Source organism: Sarcophilus harrisii, chromosome 6 (assembly GCF_902635505.1).
Source record: "Sarcophilus harrisii chromosome 6, mSarHar1.11, whole genome shotgun sequence".
Taxonomy (NCBI): Eukaryota; Metazoa; Chordata; class Mammalia; order Dasyuromorphia; family Dasyuridae; genus Sarcophilus; species Sarcophilus harrisii.
Genome location: NC_045431.1, coordinates 175,724,281 through 175,743,217, shown reverse-complemented (window position 1 = coordinate 175,743,217; position 18,937 = coordinate 175,724,281). Strand labels below are relative to the sequence as shown.

General features: G+C 41.8%; 1 protein-coding gene and 1 long non-coding RNA gene across 2 annotated transcripts in view; one reads left to right on the top strand and one right to left on the bottom strand.

Annotated features, from left to right (window-relative positions):
• The first annotated feature begins 677 nt into the window (after window positions 1–677).
• On the top strand, window positions 678–7,910 carry LOC116420131. The gene is made up of 3 exons (XR_004230379.1): window positions 678–944; window positions 5,475–5,585; window positions 7,104–7,910. It is a non-coding gene; the product is annotated as an uncharacterized LOC116420131 (long non-coding RNA).
• Window positions 7,911–8,012: 102 nt separating this feature from the next.
• The window catches only part of TEX15 (testis expressed 15, meiosis and synapsis associated), a 44,817-nt gene continuing 33,892 nt past the window's right edge, over window positions 8,013–18,937 (bottom strand). The window contains exons 10-12 of the mRNA XM_031943781.1: window positions 17,223–17,290; window positions 15,349–15,659; window positions 8,013–9,864 (exon numbers count right to left, since the gene is read on the bottom strand). Of these exons, the coding sequence (XP_031799641.1) occupies window positions 9,827–9,864; window positions 15,349–15,659; window positions 17,223–17,290 (417 nt within the window). The 3' untranslated portion in view covers window positions 8,013–9,826. The remainder of the gene's footprint in view (window positions 9,865–15,348; window positions 15,660–17,222; window positions 17,291–18,937) is intronic.

Here is an 18,937-nt window from a genome sequence, read left to right as displayed (position 1 = left end):
TATAACCAAACTGACAGAGGGGTACTGGATGCACAAAAAAGCTTAAGAATCCTAGGTTAAATATATGGGCTTATTGATGTAGCTACTATTCGTTATTCATGACAACCTTACAGGGAAAAGTAAGCTGGTGAAGGAAAGTTAGGGGCTGCTTTTCTCTGGAGAGTCATCAGGAAGCAGTTTTCATTTTGACCTTATCATGCTCTTAGGTCAGAAATATTTGGAGAGTGGCAATCCTAGCTCAATCTCCTTCAAGGAATCTGGAGGAAACATTGCCTCAACATCTTCAGTGGATCCCTATGGCTCAACCTCGACAGTCCTGGACCTTGCCTGCCCCTCCCTCCAGTTACTTATCACCACAAAGAAGGAAAAGAAATGAGGGGGATAAAATATATCTGAGTTGGCAACTAATCCTGCCACCCATGAGCCTTTGGAGTCAGAGTTAATCATTGTGTTCAACAGAGGTTTTCCAAGTTATGTACCTTTTTCTCCTCGTTCTACTCATTTCTCTATACAACTGTTCAGTTAAGACCATAAGACTTCCCATGTGTCTCTGAATGGGTCTTTCATAATTTCTTAGAGCAAAAAAGGTATTCCATTATATTTACATATATCATAATTTGTTCAATCATTCTCCAATAGATAGGGAGTCTCTTAAGTATCTAGTTCTTTGTCACCAAAAAAAGAGGTGCTATAAATTTATGTATACTTATGAGTCCTTTTCCTCTTTCTACAATCTCTTTGGCGTACAATCCTAATAGTGTTGGTTCTTCATAGGGCAGTAGGCATAGTTTAGTAATTTGGGGAATATAATTCCAAATGATTTCTCCATAGTAGGACAGCTCCCACCAGCAATGCATCAATGTACCTATTTTTCCACAGCTCCTCCATCATCTATTTTCCCTTTTTGGATCAACTTTTGTCAGTCTGAAAAGTTCTTACCTAAGGTAGGACCTTAAGAGTTGTTTTAATTTGTATTTCTTTGGTTATTAGCAATTTAGACTATTTTTTTTTTTTCGCATGGCTATAGATAACTTGGATTTCTTTTTTTCTGAAAACTCTATAGGTTTTCTTTCTAGACTGATCATCTATTATTCTATCATACAAACTCTGCTCAAGTCAAATTGTGCTGTTTTTTTGTTTCCCCTACACACCATCCAATGTCTTCCCTCCATGTCTCTACACAGTAATTTTTCTAATTATTCTGACATTTTTCATATATAATTTTGAGTCTATTTTAAAGCACATCTCAGGGGCTACCTCCCATAGGAATCCTTCCTTGTGCTTTTGAGGACAGGTGTTAGTGTCTCTTACCAGTTATTCTTTATTTATACAAACATATATACATATATATATATATACACACATATACACACATGAATATATACATATATATGTACATATATACATACATACATACATCTTTTATCTGTGTGGAGTCTAAGCTTTCCCCATATAATATAAGTTCCTTTAGGGAGCGACTGTTTTATTTTGATCTGGCACACAGTTGTTCAGTCATGTCAAACTCTTCCTGACTCCATGGACTCTAGCACACCATCACTATTCATGGGGTTTTCTTGGCTAACTGGCACACAGTTGGTGATTGAAAAATACTTGTTGAGTTAAATAGAATAGAAGGCATGAGGGTGGCTATTACTTCTCTCAAGGATCTAAGAGTAATCTCAAGAGGCTGTGCTTCTACTAGTGTTCCTTGAGGAGAAGCCCCCAGTAGTGTGTTTCCTTTTAACAATCAGCCAGTAGATTTAATTACCTTTTAGCAGATGTATTTACTCAAAGGGTATAGCTGGCAAAATATATCACATTCCATTCCCAATAGCCTGAGATACATACACCCACAAATACATATAGGTCCATGGCAAGGGTGGGCTCAAACTTAAACTACAATGGTAGTCACAACTAATTCATCCTTCTTGTGCTTTATGACCTCTAAGTTCTTTCTTGAGTCCATAGCCAGCATTCCTGATACAAGGAATCACACTCCTTTAAAGCTAACTCCTTCCTCAGGATCTAGTTTCTCAATAACTTAAGCTCTCAAAAGGCAAAATGAAATCCTCAGCTCCTAAACTTAGAGCCTGTCACAAATAGATTGGTCCCCACACTAGAAAAAATGCTATTTTAAAGTATAGGCCAATTAAGTGTGTCTGATTCTTTCAGCTAATCAAAAGATTTCCTGTAGGGAGTTATCTGTCTTCATTCAATATCAAATCTTCATAATGCTCAGAAATAGTTTAATGAATTATTCACATCTTGTGGTAGAGGTATAGATGCAATAGAGGAGAGAAGACAGAAAGCTGGGATAAACAGCTGGAAATGTTCACTAGATAGTTGGTGATTCAGGGATGGAGCTCAGGGAAGAGCAGAGGGCTGGATGTAGAGATCTGGGATGAAATAGGTATGGTTTTTTGGGGTACTCCCTGGAAAGTTCTTGATTGGCAGTGGGAAATGGGGAAATTTAAATAAATACATGGGCTGTGGTGGCAAAAAGCTCACAAAGGCAGAGACAAGTGGGAAAGAAGGACAGAAGCAGATATCGTGGAAATTAGGGATGGGATAGTGAAGAAAAGCAGGCAGCAAGGGGGAGAAGATGTGGAGGAGGGGGAGAGAGCCAGAGTAGTAACACTCAAGTAAGGAATCATGGATTATAGTTGAGAACACCAGATGGAAAGGGAACATTTTGGATGCTGATATGGATGCTTGGGGACCAAGAATTTGACGTCTCATTTCTATAGGGGTCTTTTGGGGAAAAGACCACCATCTATGTGGTCTTATGTATATATACATCTATGTGGTATATGTATATATACATATGTGTGTGTGTGTGTGTGTGTGTGTGTGTATTTACAAACGATCTCAAAGTTCTCTGTAAAACTGCAAAGTCATTGTCTGAAAGTTTTCAGCATCTCTTGATGTCTGGGAATCATTTGTTACAGGCCAGAAATCTTGACAAAGAATGCTTTCATGGTTTCCCCTATTTTGCACACATCACTAGGATGTGAATTTTGATTAATACATAATACAATTTGATCTTGAAGGTTTGTATGTGACTTCCAGACTCCTCTTTGCGATCTGATCTCTTGCTATTATCTCTTTATAATGACTACCTATAAAAACTTATTATATTGAATCAAAGAAGGATGAGGTGGTCAGAGAGACCTAAGAAAGATACAATTTTATTTTTTATTGAAACTTTTTCTTTTCAAAACATATGAAAGGATAATTTTTCAACACTGAACCTTGCAAAACCTTTTGTTTCAGTTCCTCCCCTTCTTTTCATCCCCTCCTCAAGATGGGCAAGTAATGCAATATATGTTAAACATGGTAAAAATATATGTAAATCAAATATAGGCTTACATATTTATACAATTATCTTGATGCACAAGAAGAATCTGATCAAAAAAGAAGAAAAATGAGAAAGAAAATGCTATGTTGTGATCCACTCTCAGTTCCCACAGTCCTCTCTCTGGGGGTAGATGGCTCTCTTCATCACAAGATCATTGGAAATGGCCTGAATTATCTCATTGTTGAAAAGAACCACATCCAGATCATTGCATAATCTTGCTACTGCCATGTACAATGAGCAAGATACAATTTTAACACAAAATGATTATTAAACTGAGGAGAGAGAGGGAGGAAGGGGGGGGAAGGGAGTAAAGGGAAAGCCTGGAGCAGAGCCTTGGGGAACACCCATAGCCAAGAGACACCATGTGAACAGTGAACCAGCAAAGAAAACTAAGAAACTGAGAGGTTTATCAGCAAGATGCAGGGAGCAGAGAGACCAAGAAGAATATTGCCTATGAGAAGATCATTTGATTTGGCAATTAAGAGATCACCAGTAACTAGAGAGCAATGTTCAGTTGAATGATGAGGAGAGGGGAACTGGAGACTTTTCCAAGAAAACCCATTTGCTTCCCCACCAATCACCACTCTCAATGTCAGGACAGAGCTTCCTGTACAGAAAGGGAAAGCCCCATCCCTTGCAGTGGTCATACCACCACCTCTACCTGGAGGCAACCTACTGTCTCCATCAGGCAACTATAGCTATACGTAGTGCTTTTTAATTCATCTTACTTGGAACACTTAACGTCTTGTGTGGGAGTTCTCTAATTTTCCTTTCATTTATGAATGAATAAATAAGAAAGCCTTTATTAAGCACTTATGTACAAAGCACTGTGTTAAACGCTGGGGATACAAAGAAAAAGAGAAAAAGTCCCTGTTTCTGGACATGTTGAAATAGACATACACAAGAGAAGGTCCCATTTTTGGACATGTTGAAAACCTTCTCTATCCTAAGGTGCAGTGAGTGGGGGGGGGGGATGGCAAAGTCTGGAGAGGAGGCCTTAAGATTAGATGGCTGTGTTGGAGGATGCAAGGGCAGAAAGGCAGAGTCCAGTAGTCCTCTATCTCACTGGAAGGAACAAAGCTGTTGGTTCCTATCTCATTTGAGCTCTGGGGAAAATAATCTCAAGTGAAGGGGGAAGGCAGACTGGTCGATTGCCCCAAAAGGTGGTAAGTCTTCCTGCCACCTGACATCCTGGGATGTCCCAAAGCTTAAAGAGGGGAGGGAAGAGAATGGAGGGGAAGAGAAGGGAAAAAAGAAAGGGAAATGGGTGTGTGGGAGTGCAGATTTACTGCATCATCACTTATTTAGCTAGATCAAGTCAAATGTACCAATTGAAATGGGTAAGAAACTGATTAAGTCTTCTTTTCATTTTAAAAATGCTAGAATCTGCAATCTTTCTTCATTCAAATTGCTATAATGAGCAATCTCTGATTCACTGTCCTTCCAATCTCCCGGGTTCATTATGGTCATCCTTGATTGAGCACTATACTTCACTAACTATATTCAACAAGTCTCATCAGTCCCATCTCCACAATCTTACATTCATTCCTTCTCTGCCCATACAATTGCCTTCTCTGTCCTCATCTTCTCATGCCTTTTCACTGGTCTCTTGCTTTCAATCTCTTCCTCTCCAACCTTTCCATAGCTATCAAAATCATTTTCAACGGCATAGATTTACTTGTCATTGAACCCCCTATGCCCTACCCCACAAATCATCAATGGCTTATTGCCTCCAGTTCGAAACACCAAATTACTCAGTTTAGAATATGGATCCTCCACAATCTTGCTCCCACTCACCTTTGCTGATTTCTTTTTTCTCACTCACTTCTGCAGCCAAAGGTATTAATATTCCTTCAAACAGCCATTTCATTTTCTGCCCGTCCCCTGGCTTGAAACATTCTCCTTCATCACCTTACTGAGAGCCCCCAGCTTAAGCCCAGTTTAGGTGACACTTTGGATGATGTCTCTGCAGGGCTCTCACAAACTGAAAATTACCTTGCATTTATGTGTAATATATCCCTTCAGTAAGTAATAAAGTTCCTTGAGGACAGGACAAGATTGTGTAATTTTTGCCTTTGTCCAGGCATTAATAAAGATCTGTTCTATTGCATTTCAGGAGAGGGGAACAAGCTGCCCCAGGGCACAGAGATTGGAAACCTAAGATGAGTCACATAGGGGAGGACTATCAGTCCTCTGACTGGCAAGTGCTGTGTCAAGGGATATAGAGGTAAGAGAGGCTGATGAGTTTTGAAACAGGTCTTGAAACAGCATGCTAAAAAGTTTATTACCAATAATTGGGAGGCACTGAACACTTTAAATCAGGAAAGGAAGGAAAATATGTAATTTTTTTGTTAATTGTGGGAAAAACAGACTATATTTAAAGACTTTATTTTATTTCCAATAATTGGGAGGCACTGAATACTTTGAATCAGGAAAGGAAGGAAGGAAATAAAGTATTTTTTTTGTTGGCTGTGGGAAAAACAGACTGATTACATTTTTATTTTGTTATATGTTTCCCAAATATAAAAACTTTAAACTTTCATTAAAAAAAAATTGAGTTCCAAATTCTCTCCTTCCTTCCCAACCCGATTTTAGTCCTTGAGAAGGATATTGCTCCTATGTTAAGGTCATGCAAAACAAAATTAGTATTTCTAAAATGCATGCCAGGCACTATGCTAAGTGCTCACTTGATCCTATAATATGTTGCTTTAGGAGGTAAGTGCTGTTACTATTTATATTTTACAGTTAAGGAAACTGAGGTAGAGAGAGGTTAAAGCGGCTGGTCTGGTCCCACAGCACATGTCCTGAATCTGCTGTCCTAGGCTCCCTTGGACTAAATCTCCATGCCACTGGCCAGCCAGCTCCAAAACCTTCCCCAGAGGAGCTGAATTCTGCCAGGTCCTCTGATGGCCTTTGTCCATGGCAGGCTCCCCTCATGGTTCCCCCATGGTCCAGTTTCCCTCCATGTGCTGTCTCTCTCTTTAGTGTGAAGGCTTCTGGAGGGCAGACTTGGACTGGGATGTTAGTGTAGAGCGGATGAGCCCATGTACTTAGGAGGGACTGCTGGGAAGGGACTGACTTTAGGGGGAGACTGAGTGGGAAGCCCAGAGATGGAGGTCTGTGAGTCATCTTCATAAAGCTTTGGGAACAAGAGATCTTTGAGGGTGAAAACAGGAAGAGAAAGGAGGGTGGAGAAGAAGCAAGAAGAATCTGCTCAAAAAGCCCTGCAGGAAAGGCAGAAGTCATGATGGGGGGTGATGCTGCCAAAGATGGAAGGATGCTGGGGGCTGGGGCTGGAACAGGCGGGGGGGGGGGAGTGTGATCCCAGGGGGCTGGGCTGGGGCTGGAACAGGGCAGGGGGTGATGCTTGGGGACTGGACCTAGGCTTAGAAGGCCTCAGTTCAAATCTCTCAGACCCTTCCTAGCTACATAACCAAAGGTTGTGCTGGGAAATGTTTCATCTGCATTTCTTTTCCCCGTTGCTTACTGAGATCTAGACAATCAACAAAAATAAAGTCTTGATTTAAAGATGAGTTGTAAATGCTTTTATAGAAGAGAACAAATCAGTGAGAGACTACTGAGTTCGAGCACTAACTCACCCCCTGTGAAACTTTGGGGGAGACAAAGAACCTTTCTGGGCCATTTCCTTCCCTAAAAGGAGGGAATCTGTTCAATGGACAAAGTCCTTTTATCTCAATCTAGGATCTTGCCCCCAGTCTTGACTCTAGTAATTATGTCCTCCCAGGGGAGAAATGAGACATGGAAGGGACAACCACCCAGGTGAAAAAAGAGGCACTGGGTGCAAGGCTGGGAGGAGGCAGTGCTGAAGGGAGGCTGAAGGACATGGAGGAGGAAGGCAAGAGGGTCAGCTGTGAGGCAAGATGCTCCCAATGGCCTTTCAAGGACTCTGGACAGCATACACATAAACACAGACAAGAAATCAAGTTTTCTCCAGTTTATTATTTTTCTCTCCTGGATTCTAAACTGTTTCCCAATGAGCATTTTCTCTTGTTACATTTCCAGCAAACTTAATTTTTATTTTCACTCTGTAGAAGAAACATGAAGTAGGTGGGGAAGAGAATAAACATCACACATTTAACTTGGACTTTTATTTCTCAAGAGACAGATTCTACTCGCATATGAATAAGGGCAATGACCAAAATAAGACAAATGAGATGACAATATGAAAACAGATGCTTGGCTGAGCCATGGATGGCAAAGCTTGAAGGGAGTTCTTTCTCCCAAGGAACAGGACGAGCATGTGGCAGCATCCATGGCTTTACGTTATAAAAAGAGAAAGAGGCAAAAACCCTGTTTTGTGGGGGAAAATAACCCCAAATTGGGAGATTTTGGATTCTCAATCGCAAATGACCTGTGACCATGTTTTTAATCATCCAATCAAATGGGAGCCAGAACATTTTTAGGTGACTAAGATCAACAACTTACAGAAGTGGGAAGGCAAGCTCAGGATCCTTTCTCTGGATGTTACAAATCATGAGCCTGATAAATATCAATAAAACAGCCATTAGGAAATAAAGTCAGTTTTGTAAAACATTAGAGAAAAAAGTATTTTCTATTGTCTCTTATGAAGTCAGTTTATAAAATCATTTTGTCCTTGTTTCCTTGACTGGCTCATAGTCTGGCTTTTGCTAAGTGGCTATTCAATGATTGATTAAACTGACCAAGGAGCCTGATCCCGCTTTAATGTTTCATTCCTGTTTTGTACTTTATTCCCTTCAGTGATATCTGCTAGAATGCATGGTTTCCCTTTACATGTGAATCTGCTGGGAACAGAAGGTGGGGAAGGAGGACCAGGGTTTCTAAACAGAATCCTCTTCCTCAACATCTCTTGATTACTTTTCTCTTATGGCACTAAAAATGCCATAATACGATGAGCAAAGGCATTTCAAATCTCTGAAAACACAGGGTTCATGTTCACACGAAGAAAAGAAGGGAGAGCTCCTGCTATATGAAAGTATGGGGGTCAGGTTCAGGCAAAGGGGGGAAAAGATCCTATTATCCTGCTATGTGAACACATGGTCAGGTTCAAACAGGGGGAAAAAAGGCTCTTGCTATGTATGAAAGCATGGAATCTGTTTTCAGGCAAGGGGGAAAGAAAAGGACAGACAGGTTCTTGCTAAATGAAGTATGGAATCAGGTTCAGGCAAAGGAAAAAGGAAAAAGGGGAAAAAAAAAAAAAAAAAAAGGATCGCTCCTGCCATTCTGCTATGAAAACAAAGGGTAAGATTGGGGAAAAGGGGAAAAAAAGACAGGTTCCTGTTACACTTTTTGAATTCTGGAAGTAGGGGATGATCCTATTTGTTCCATTATGAGGAAATGGGGATAGACTGGGTTAGAAGGTAAGGGAGGAATGGATTGGGCTAGGAGGCAAGGGAGGTTCACTGAGGGCTCAATGGCCTCCATGGTCATACAGACTATTTCAAGGAGAGAGCAGACATACATGTTTTGTGATTTTTTAAATCATAAAAAAAGTCTCTGAAGCATAAAATGGTATCCAGTGGATAAAATTAGGTCCCAGTGAGGGGTGATGTTATCGAAATGCCTTCCCTTGCCCTCACTTTTTTCCTCTAATGTTTGCTATAAATGTTGTCAAAAGGTCCATAATCAATGACTGAGAATCATCATATTGGGTCAGTTTATCATGAAAAAGACAGGGTTCATCTTTAGTATGAGAGCAAGTTAGAAATGCTTCAAACCTACAAAGTTACAAAAATAAATTTCTGCTCCAGGAAATACTGAAAACACAAATTAGGGTCTCTAACATTTAAACATGTCACAAGTACAAAGGTCCAAGACAGTCTTATAATCAAATAAAATAGTCAAGGCCAAGTGTGGTGAATACAAAAATATCTATTTGGTGATCTAATCATCTAAGAAACTTAAGTTTTAATGACTTTGATGGAAAAAAAAAGAATTAAAATCCAGGACAAGCCAACTGGACTCTTTTTGGCATTTGTTCTGAAAACAGAACACCCCTCCCCCCCTTTGATTCTGATAGGAAATAAAGCAAGAATGTGGAGGAGACTTGAATCACAATGACAGATCATATTGGCTCCTTTCTTGCTCAACAAAAGAGAAGCAAGAATGTTTTTATGTGACTAGGAACCATTTACAAAGGTAAAGACCTGCCCCTGGTCTCTTAGCTAGATGAGCTCACAAAATGAGAGGCCTGATCAAGCTCGTTGGAAAAGGTACATGGAAATGAACTTGGTTTTGGAAAACGTTCAAGAAAATGGATTTTTCTACTGCTTAATGGGTAAAATTCTTGGACTTAAAGTGCTCTATGGTTTCTAAATTTAAAATCAAACTGACAAATTGAAAAACACATTGAGTCATTCAATCAAATGATTCAAAGACACAACAAAACAAACCAGCAAACACCCCATCACACCACCCCCAAACCCCATATGAAGTCTCCTCTGTTCCTGCAGACAGCATGAAATATTTTCAATGTCCATTCTGAAAAGATCCTTTTTGCCAGGAAGCTAAAGGGGGAAAAAAAGAAAAATAAAGAAGAAAACAAAATATGAGATGTGAGTGACCCAGGGCAAATGGCATTTCCTGCCCTCTTATTCTGTCCTCCCTTCCCACAGACCAGAAATGGTTATTTCACTTGCACTACATGGACCACAGAATGCAACTCCAGAGAAAAAGGGACCCCCCCCCTCTCTGATGGGGTCACAGACATGATTATTTTTTTTCTCAATAATATTTTCTATTTCCAATAAAATGTGAAGATATATAACTTTCATTTTCTAAGATTTTGAGTTCAAAATTTTCCCCTTCTCCCTTCTCTATGTCCCCAAATCAGCAATCAATCTGATACAGGTTATATATGTGCAATCATTTTAATGATATTTCCATATTATATTGGATTACTTGCCATCTAGGGAAGGGGGTAGGGAGAAGGCAGGGGAAAATTGGATAACAAAGTTTTGCAAGGGTTAATGTTGAGAAATTATCCATGCATATGTTTTGAAAATTAAAAAAAAAAACTTTAATAAGATATTTCCATATTAGTCATGTTGTGAAAGAAAAATCAGAACAAAAGAAGAAAACCAGGAGAATAGAAAAAAATAAAAAAGCTGAAAATTGTGTGCTTCAATCTGCATTCAGTCTCCATAGTTTTCTTTTTCTAGATAGTCGTCATTTTCCATTTCAAGTCTATTGGAATCTGATTCTTTTCAATGATTTTTTTTCTCCCTACAGACACAGGCAATTATCATCACTATTAATGAAAGTACAACCAAAAGTCTAGAGGTCTCATATGTAGCTAAGTTAGAAAATCTTAGAGAGCTGCTCTGATTAACATTATCTGGAAAGTAAAGCTTGCTTCCTGTCTCCTTTCCTGGGAAAACACCAGGCAGTTATTAAGTAAGCTTCTATTCTGTGCTAAGCACTTTTCACAAATATGATCCCTACTGCCATCCTGGGAGAGAGAGACACTGTTATTATCCTCCAATTTTACAGCTGGGGGAAACTCAACTAGGCGGGGAGATGGCAGATTAAGGTGTGGGATGAGAAATACATAGTTAAATATGGTGAATAGATTAATTTGTTCTACTTAAATATGCTTCTTTGTTATAAAAAGATTTTGGTTGGGAAAGAGTATCATTGGAATGTTTTTTGTTTGTTTGTTTTTTAAAGAAGCAACAAGTTTTGGGCTAAGACTTGAAGAAAAGCTGGGGAAGCCAAATAGTAATGGAAAGCCATTGGTGGGGGTAGAAAGAGAGAGAGAGAGAGAGGGAGAGAGAGAGAGAAAGTGTGTGTGTATCAAGACCTATGCTTTTTTTTTTTTTATTATAGCTTTTTATTTACAAGTTATATGCTCGGATAATTTTACAGCATGGATAATTTGCCAAACCTTTTGTTCCATTTTTCCCGTCCTTTCCCCCACCCCTTCCCCCAGATGTCAGATTGACCAATACATGTTAAATTAGATACACAATAAGTATACATGACCAAACCATTATTTTGCTGTACAAAAAGAATCGGACTCTGAAATATTGTATAATTAGCCTGTGAAGGAAATCCAAAATGTTGTGGGCAAAAATATAGGGATTGGGAATTCTATATGTGATTCATAGTCATCTCCCAGAGTTGTTTCGCTGGGTGTAGCTGGTTCAGTTCATTACCGCTCAGCCTCAGTTCATCTCTCTAGGCCTTTCTGAAATCATCCTGTTGGTCATTTCTTAATAAACAATAATATTCCATAATATTCATATCCCACAATTTATTCAGCCATTCTCCAACTGATGGGCATCCACTCAGTTTCCAGTTTCTGGCCACTAAAAAGAGGGCTGCCACAAACATTCATGCACATGCAGGTCCCTTTCCCTTCTTTAAAATCTCTTTTGGGATATAAGCCCAGTAGTAACACTACGGGGTTAAAGGATATGCACAGTTTAGAGCCTTTTGGGCTCCAGAATGGTCCTTTATCTTTGTTCATGCATGTCCCCTTGGATGAAATTCTATACTTAGCATTAGGAAGACAGGTTCAAATGCTGCCTCTGCCCCTTATAAAGTGCTAACTCTGGGGAAGGCATTTAACTCCTGCCGCTGACATCTGTAAAATGAGTCACTTGATGTTTTAATCCATCGCTACATTGAATCTGAACTTAGGGAATACTGGCATTTTTATTAAATGTACGAGTTTTAATGGTCAGCCAACTTGTTTCCTGATGTCATGTATTAACATAGCTCTTGGTTCCTTTCACTCACAGTTCCTGATCTTGCCTGCTCCTAGGTTTAGTGTCTTGTCTATGTTAAGGCCCTTCACATGCTTGAGTTTTCACAAATCTCTTCCCCAGGGAAAATCACCTTCAATAGAGGATCACATGGCACAGACTCAAATCCCTTCATTATCTCAACCGCTCTCCTTAAAGTTTTCTGTTATATACCAGTGCCATTCATTCCCAAACTGAGTCACTGCAACCTGAACCCTGCACTCCAGAAGTGATCTGCCCAGTGCCCAGTACAAAGATCATCATCTCCTCAGTCCTAAAAGCCAGGGATCCTTAAACTTTTTCTACTCACAATTGCTTTTCACCTGAGATGTTTTTACATGACTTCAGGTATAGATTATAGAAAAATCAAACATTTGCTAATAATAAATCATAATTTTAAAACCCTCATATCTAGTTAGGAAACCGCATGGGGTTCCCATCCAGAGTTTTAACAAGCTGGGCCGTAAGCTGTCACTATCTCACCCTGACAACTCATACAGATCCTGGCTCAGATTTTTTTTTTTTCAGACAAACTGCTGCCTAATCAGGCCTCCCCATCTTGTACAGTTGATGTCTCTGAACCAAGGTGAAGGACTTTACTTTTATCCCTACTGAAGGCTGCCTTATTAGATTTATCCCACTTCCCAGTGCTTAATAATGCCTGGCACATAGTAGGTACTTAATGTTGATCAACTGACTGCTATAGCTCAGCAGCTTCCAAACTCATGTCTCAGGATCCCTTTACACTCACTAAAATTACAAAGGATCTCTCAAAGAGCTTTTGTTGCTACAGAGTTATCGATAATTATGATATCATAAATTAAAACATCCATCTTCATATTAATATGACAACAGTTTTGACTTCTTGGACTCCCTGAGGGGGTCTTGGGAAGCTCAGAGTTCCCACTTTTGAACCCTGACTCTGGGTCTCCAGGGTGTGTGCTATCCTCCAGCATTAGCTTGATAAGATTCCGTCCATCCACACCTTTGATTCAGCTCCCGGAGGCAGCTGGCCAGCAGGCAAGCCCATGGGATGGGATGTTCCCTATCTTCACTTTGACCATATTAATATCTTTTCTCTTGAAACCGAGGGAACATGTTCTGCCTGATACCTGTTACTTATCATCGTAGTCTTATTGGGTGTGATTACTGTTTCGACTTTATCCAACAAGTTCTTAATGGCTAGAATCAAGTCTGAGATAAAGGAGCATTGGCTACCTTCTTTAGATTAGGTTGAGATTATTAGCAAGAGAAATTAAAAAATAGACAAAAGAGAAAAAAGAGACAAAATAAGACAACAGAACAGAGAAGGAGAGAGACAAATAAACAGGTTCAGAGAGGGATAAGGACAGAGAAAGAGCAAAGGAAATAAAAAACAAAGAAAGAAGAGAGACAGCAAAATGAGACAACAAAAGAAAGAAAGAAAAGACAGAAAAATGAGACAACAAAATAAAAAAAATAAAGAAAAGAAAGCAAAATGAGACAACAAAACAGAGAGGGAGAGAGACCACAAAACAAAAGAGAGCAAAATGAGAACAAAATGAGATCACAAAAGAGAGACAGAGTCAGCAACTGAAAGAGGGATAGGGATAGAGAGCAAGAAAAATAAAAAAAAAATAATAAAATTTTAAAATAGAGAAGAGAGACCACCAGTCCTGAAGTTAGGAGGACCTGACTTCAAATCTGGCCTCAGACACTTAACACGTCCTAGCTGTGTGACCCTGGGCAAGTCACTTAACCCCAATTGCCTCAGCCAAAAATAAATAAAATGAAAAATTGAAATAAAATAGAGAAGAGAGAGAGGAGAGAGAGAGAGAGAGAGAGAGAGAGAGAGAGAGAGAGAGAGAGAGAGCGCAAAACAAGACAAAAAACCAGAGAGGGAAAGAGACATAAGATTCAGAGAGTCAGCAACTGACAAAGAGGGATAGGGACAGAGAGAGAAATGGAGACAGAAAGATAAAAAGAATATAGAGTAAGAGGAGGAGAAGAAGAAAAATGAAGATCTAGAAAAGGAGACCCAAAATGACAGAAAAAGGAAGAGTGAAAAACAGAGAAGAGGCAAGAGGAGACAGAGAAGGAAAAAGAGAGAAAAGTGAAGGAGATAGAGAGGGGCAGGAAAGACAGAGAAAAACAGGGAGTAAAAAGACAAGAGGAAGAGAGACAGACATAGAGAGAATGAGGAGAAAAAGCAAGATCACTAAAGTAATGTCTGGACAATCAAAACCTCTGCCCACTGCCTCCCTCAGTGTGAAGCCTCTTTGGGGACTTAAGGGAAGAGGGAATCAATCCCTTCCTGTTTCTACCCTGATGTTTCTTTGTCTTTATACAAATGCCCCCTGCCAAGATTCTCCTCCATCCAGGTGTCCGTTGTCCTAAGACTGCATGGCTGTCCCTACTCTGCCTTTTTGCAGAAGGTGCCTCCCCAATGGGGTCTGTTGCTGGGGTAAGCCCCATCCAGCTCACTTCGCAGGGTTCAGAACCCTTGATTTCTCTCAAGAGTTAAAGGAAGCCCATAAGTTAGAATGGTGAGAGCACGGCAGTTACCAGGAAGCCAATGATTGGCTTTTTAAAGCCTTGCTGCTATTTTTGTGGTAGTAAAGAACTGGAACCTGCAGGGGATAGCTGACCAAATGATGCCATATGATTGTGGAGTCGTCCTCCTGTGTGCCACAAGGACGGACAAATGGGGCAGTGGTCTCTGAAAACTTGGGGAGAGCTCAATGAACTGGCTCAGGGAGAAGGGGGCAAGCACTTCTCCAGGACCAACAGCATCGCTGAAAGACACTGATTGAGGTAAGGGACTTCTCATGATGAAGGCTGTGCCCCCCAGCTCCTGAGACAGAGAGCCCTGGGCCTTGCAGACATGGCCTGGGAGAGTTTGGTCTTGGCTGTGCTTAGTCAACAGCAGAAATTGTTTTCTTTTAATGGCAGAGGGTGGGTGCTGGGGAGAGGGAAAGAGATCCACCAAGATGAAAAAAAAAAAAAAAAAAAAAGATCACTGAAGTATTTTAAAAAACGCACAAAAGGAGAAACTGAACAAGCCGGAGAGCTTTGGGCCCAACAAGACATCTAAAAGTTGAGGAGCCCAGACACTCCTACACGTTTTACAAGGCCCCTGGTGCCAGGAGCAGCCCTGTGGGCACCGCTGCATTCTGAGCCCCACTCACTGTGACAGGGCCTAGCTGGCCAAGCACTCCCGCATCCCACCCAGCCCTCAGCCCCATCAGAGCTCATAGTACTCACCACATATGCAGGTCACTCCTGGGAACAAGCCTGGACGAGGAGGGCAGGGGTAGGGAACATGAAGCAGAGCCTGGCTGGCTGCACAAGGTGGAGTGGAGAATGGGGGGCCGTGAGAGGCGCAAAAGCCGAGTCCCTGCACAGGCACCAGTGCCTGTCCGCAGCTGCTGCTCTGGGGGTCCTCAGGGCCTGGGCAGCGGAGCAGATTGGCAGGGACGTGATAGATGGGGGTCAAAGCCACGGCCGTTGGAAGGGGCTGTTCCTCACAGGACGTTATCCCTTGGTAGGTCTGGGTGACGGAACTGCCATTGCCGCTGCAGTAGTGGTAGACACACCATGAATGGTAAGGATAGAAGTGGTGGTAAGAGTGAGCCCAAGCCTGGGACCCCTGGGGGGTGGTCTGGGGGAAGCCATTGCAGCAGCCCCCAGGCGTGTTCTCAGGTTGCTGTTGCTGCGAGAAGGGGCACACCCCGGGGGATGCTGAGGCCAGCTGGTCTGGGGACTTAGGCTGGTGAGGAGCTGGGGGCAGACTGGCCAGTGGCTCAGAGGGATCAGAGCAGCCGGACTGTGCGGCAACAGCCACCTGGTCTGAGGGGGTGGTGCTCGGGGGCTGGGTACTCTTAGCACCGTCCAGGAGCATCTCGTGGTCTGGGGAGACGAAGCCAGAGTCTTCTGCCTGGGCAGCAGAATGGAGGTTGGCTTCCCTAGGGAAGTTGGCAGCTGCTAAAAGGGGCACGGCCTGAAGGGCATCTGCCAGGGAAGCAAGAGAGGCTTTGGCAGTCTGGGGGGAGAGGCCTGGAACTCCGGGGAGGGTCCCCTCAGACCAGCTTCTCTTCCTTAGGCTCTCAGGCGGGCTTCTCCCGCCCATGTCCACGGGGCTCTCCTGCTTCCCAGCCATGCCTCTGGCAGTTGGAGGGCTGTCCTTGGGAAGGCCCTGCAGCAGGAACAGGCAGCTAGGCCCTAGGAAGCCCTGCACAGGCCCACTGGGGGACCACAGCCTTGTCTGGCTCAGACAGTGATGGGGGATGGGGTCTGGAGGGCCTCCCCCATCTGTTGTCTTCTCCCTAGGACAGCAAACCGAGACCTTGAGAGGCAAGTGAGTGTCATGCTACACACACACTTCTCTTCTCACAGCATATACACACACGTATACACCAATGTGCACGTCTATCATGTACTCACACTCTACATCTATATGTGTGTGCGTACATATATATATATCCACAAACACGTAGATGCTATATACCTCCTACACATACACCATGTACATATATACCAATGACGCAATCAAGCACTCAAGTGGTACATAGATCCCACTTTCCACACATACAGATGTAAACATTGAGAGGCTGGGGGAAGGAGAGAGATGCCCTTGACAGGGAATCTCCTGAGAAGGGGTAGGTTTGAAGAATTATGTAATACAAAAATATTGAGGGATACTTGGAAACACATCACGTAATTATCATCTGAAGAAACTAGGGAGAGCTTTAGCTTTGAGATAACCAAGAAGAACATGATGACTCTGGCTCCCAGGGCCATAACATAGAGAACCAAAAGGAATATGACGTCTGGCTTCTAGGATTTGTGGAGCCATGATGTGGCAGTGTTTAGGTTTGGCAGAATGAGGCTATTGAGTCCAAGCTATAGATTTTGCTTCCATTTAAAAATCACAATGGGAAAAAGGTGAAATTTCTTTTAAAAATTAAATTAGAAAAAGATCACAACGGGCCTCTTGGGCAGAAAGTGAGTTATAGAAGCAGAAGCCGGATAACCAGTTCTATAGAACTGGTTCACACTATAGAAGAGACTCTTACTTAGACACTAAGAGTTGTAGAAGTCTGGGGTCTGTCTGTAGAAGTTTGCTTTTATGCTTGTACCTTATATTGTGAAGGGGTTCCTTTGACTCCTTGGTTTTCTCAACTTCGGTAATGAGAAGGTCATCTATCTGTGGAGAGACCAAGCAAACCAAAATGGAGGTCACAATCTCAATAACCTTCTGGTAAGCTCTGTTTTAGTTTTAACCATGGATCCTCCTTGCCCACCACCAACCCCCAATGTCAAACACACACACACACACACACACACACACACACAATTTGTGCCCATAAGCAGCTCCCTCCTTGACCCCATTACCCCAGCAAGGAGAAGCGGCCTTGTCATTCTCAGCTCCCCAATGTCTCTTACACAAGTGCTCCCCTCCCCTGCACCTGTCATCCTGAGTTGCAGCCTGTTGAACTCTAGCCTCCACAGGGATCCCCTCCTCTCTTCACCATAGTCTATCCTCACTCACCCACCAGAGTGATTAATCCAGAGCACATCTGACGACATCAGTGGCCTCTATTACCTCCAGAATCAAAACCAAATTCCTCTTTTTACCCACCAAAAATCACAAGGAGGCTCCAATTTTTTTTAAATAGCTTTTAAAACTTTATTCCTTCCATGTACTGTGGCCTAATGGCAGCTTCTTGAATCTGACTCTCCATCACATAAAATCTCTATACCAGGAACTTCCTTCCTCTTTACTCCATACCAGTGGCTTCCCCAAGATCTGCTTTCTGCTTTCCTTACCATCTACTTTGATTGTCTTTCATACACCCGAGTTATTTATATGTTTCATCCCATTTATATGTTTCTCCCCATTGGGGCTGTACTGTGCTTGGTTCTCTGCCCTCAGTACAGTATCTGGCCCAAAACAGGTACTGAATAACTCTTTGCTTACTGATGAAATCAACAAGTCCCTCAATTCTTGTAAGATGTTTCGCATTCAAGATTAATTAAGTCTATGATATGGACCCCTTCAAAAGCACAATAGAATACAGAGAATTATAAAGAAAATTTATTCAATGAAATTCATGGAGTCTGGGTTAAGAATCTTGACATTAGATGGCCCGAGTTCCATTCTAGCATGAAATCTAGGACCATCCTAAACACCACCTTAATTCCCAGTAGGATCAAGTCTGAACACCAAAACATTTGTGCTGAAGGCAAACCTCTTCACACACTAGACCCTCATCAGTTCCCTTTGTTTACTCACAACCACCTCTCCAGCTGGAATACTGTTTCCAGTAACTCTTTATTCTCACCTATTTCCTTAACTAGATTTGAACCTTACTTCCAATCCCCATAATAAGCCTCTTTTATCAATTTAGGTTTTTGAGTCTGTAAATTCCTTTACAGAGAACCCATGCTCGTGCCGAATCCCAAGGGGTTGCAGGGGAGACAAAACCCTCCATTTGATTCCCTGAATCCCGAACCTGCCACTAGACCTCATTTAACTCCCTGACCACCAGAAACCCCAATTTCATTTGGGTTCTCCAAATCTAAACCTCATTAAGTTTACATACAACATGTTAGTTTCAAAGTTGTCCCACTTGTTTGGGTCTCCTTTTCTGAGCTCCCTAAGACCCAAGTCGTCTCTTTGCTCCTGCTAATACCCCTTATTAGAATTAGACCTATTAGAGCAGCAGCCTCTCAAAGGTCTTTCTGCCCCACCACCAATATTGGGAAAATCTGCATAGGCCTGAACATATCACACTCCTCAACTCAAATGTCCTCAGTGACTCCTAATTGCTTCTTGGTCTTCCAGTAATAC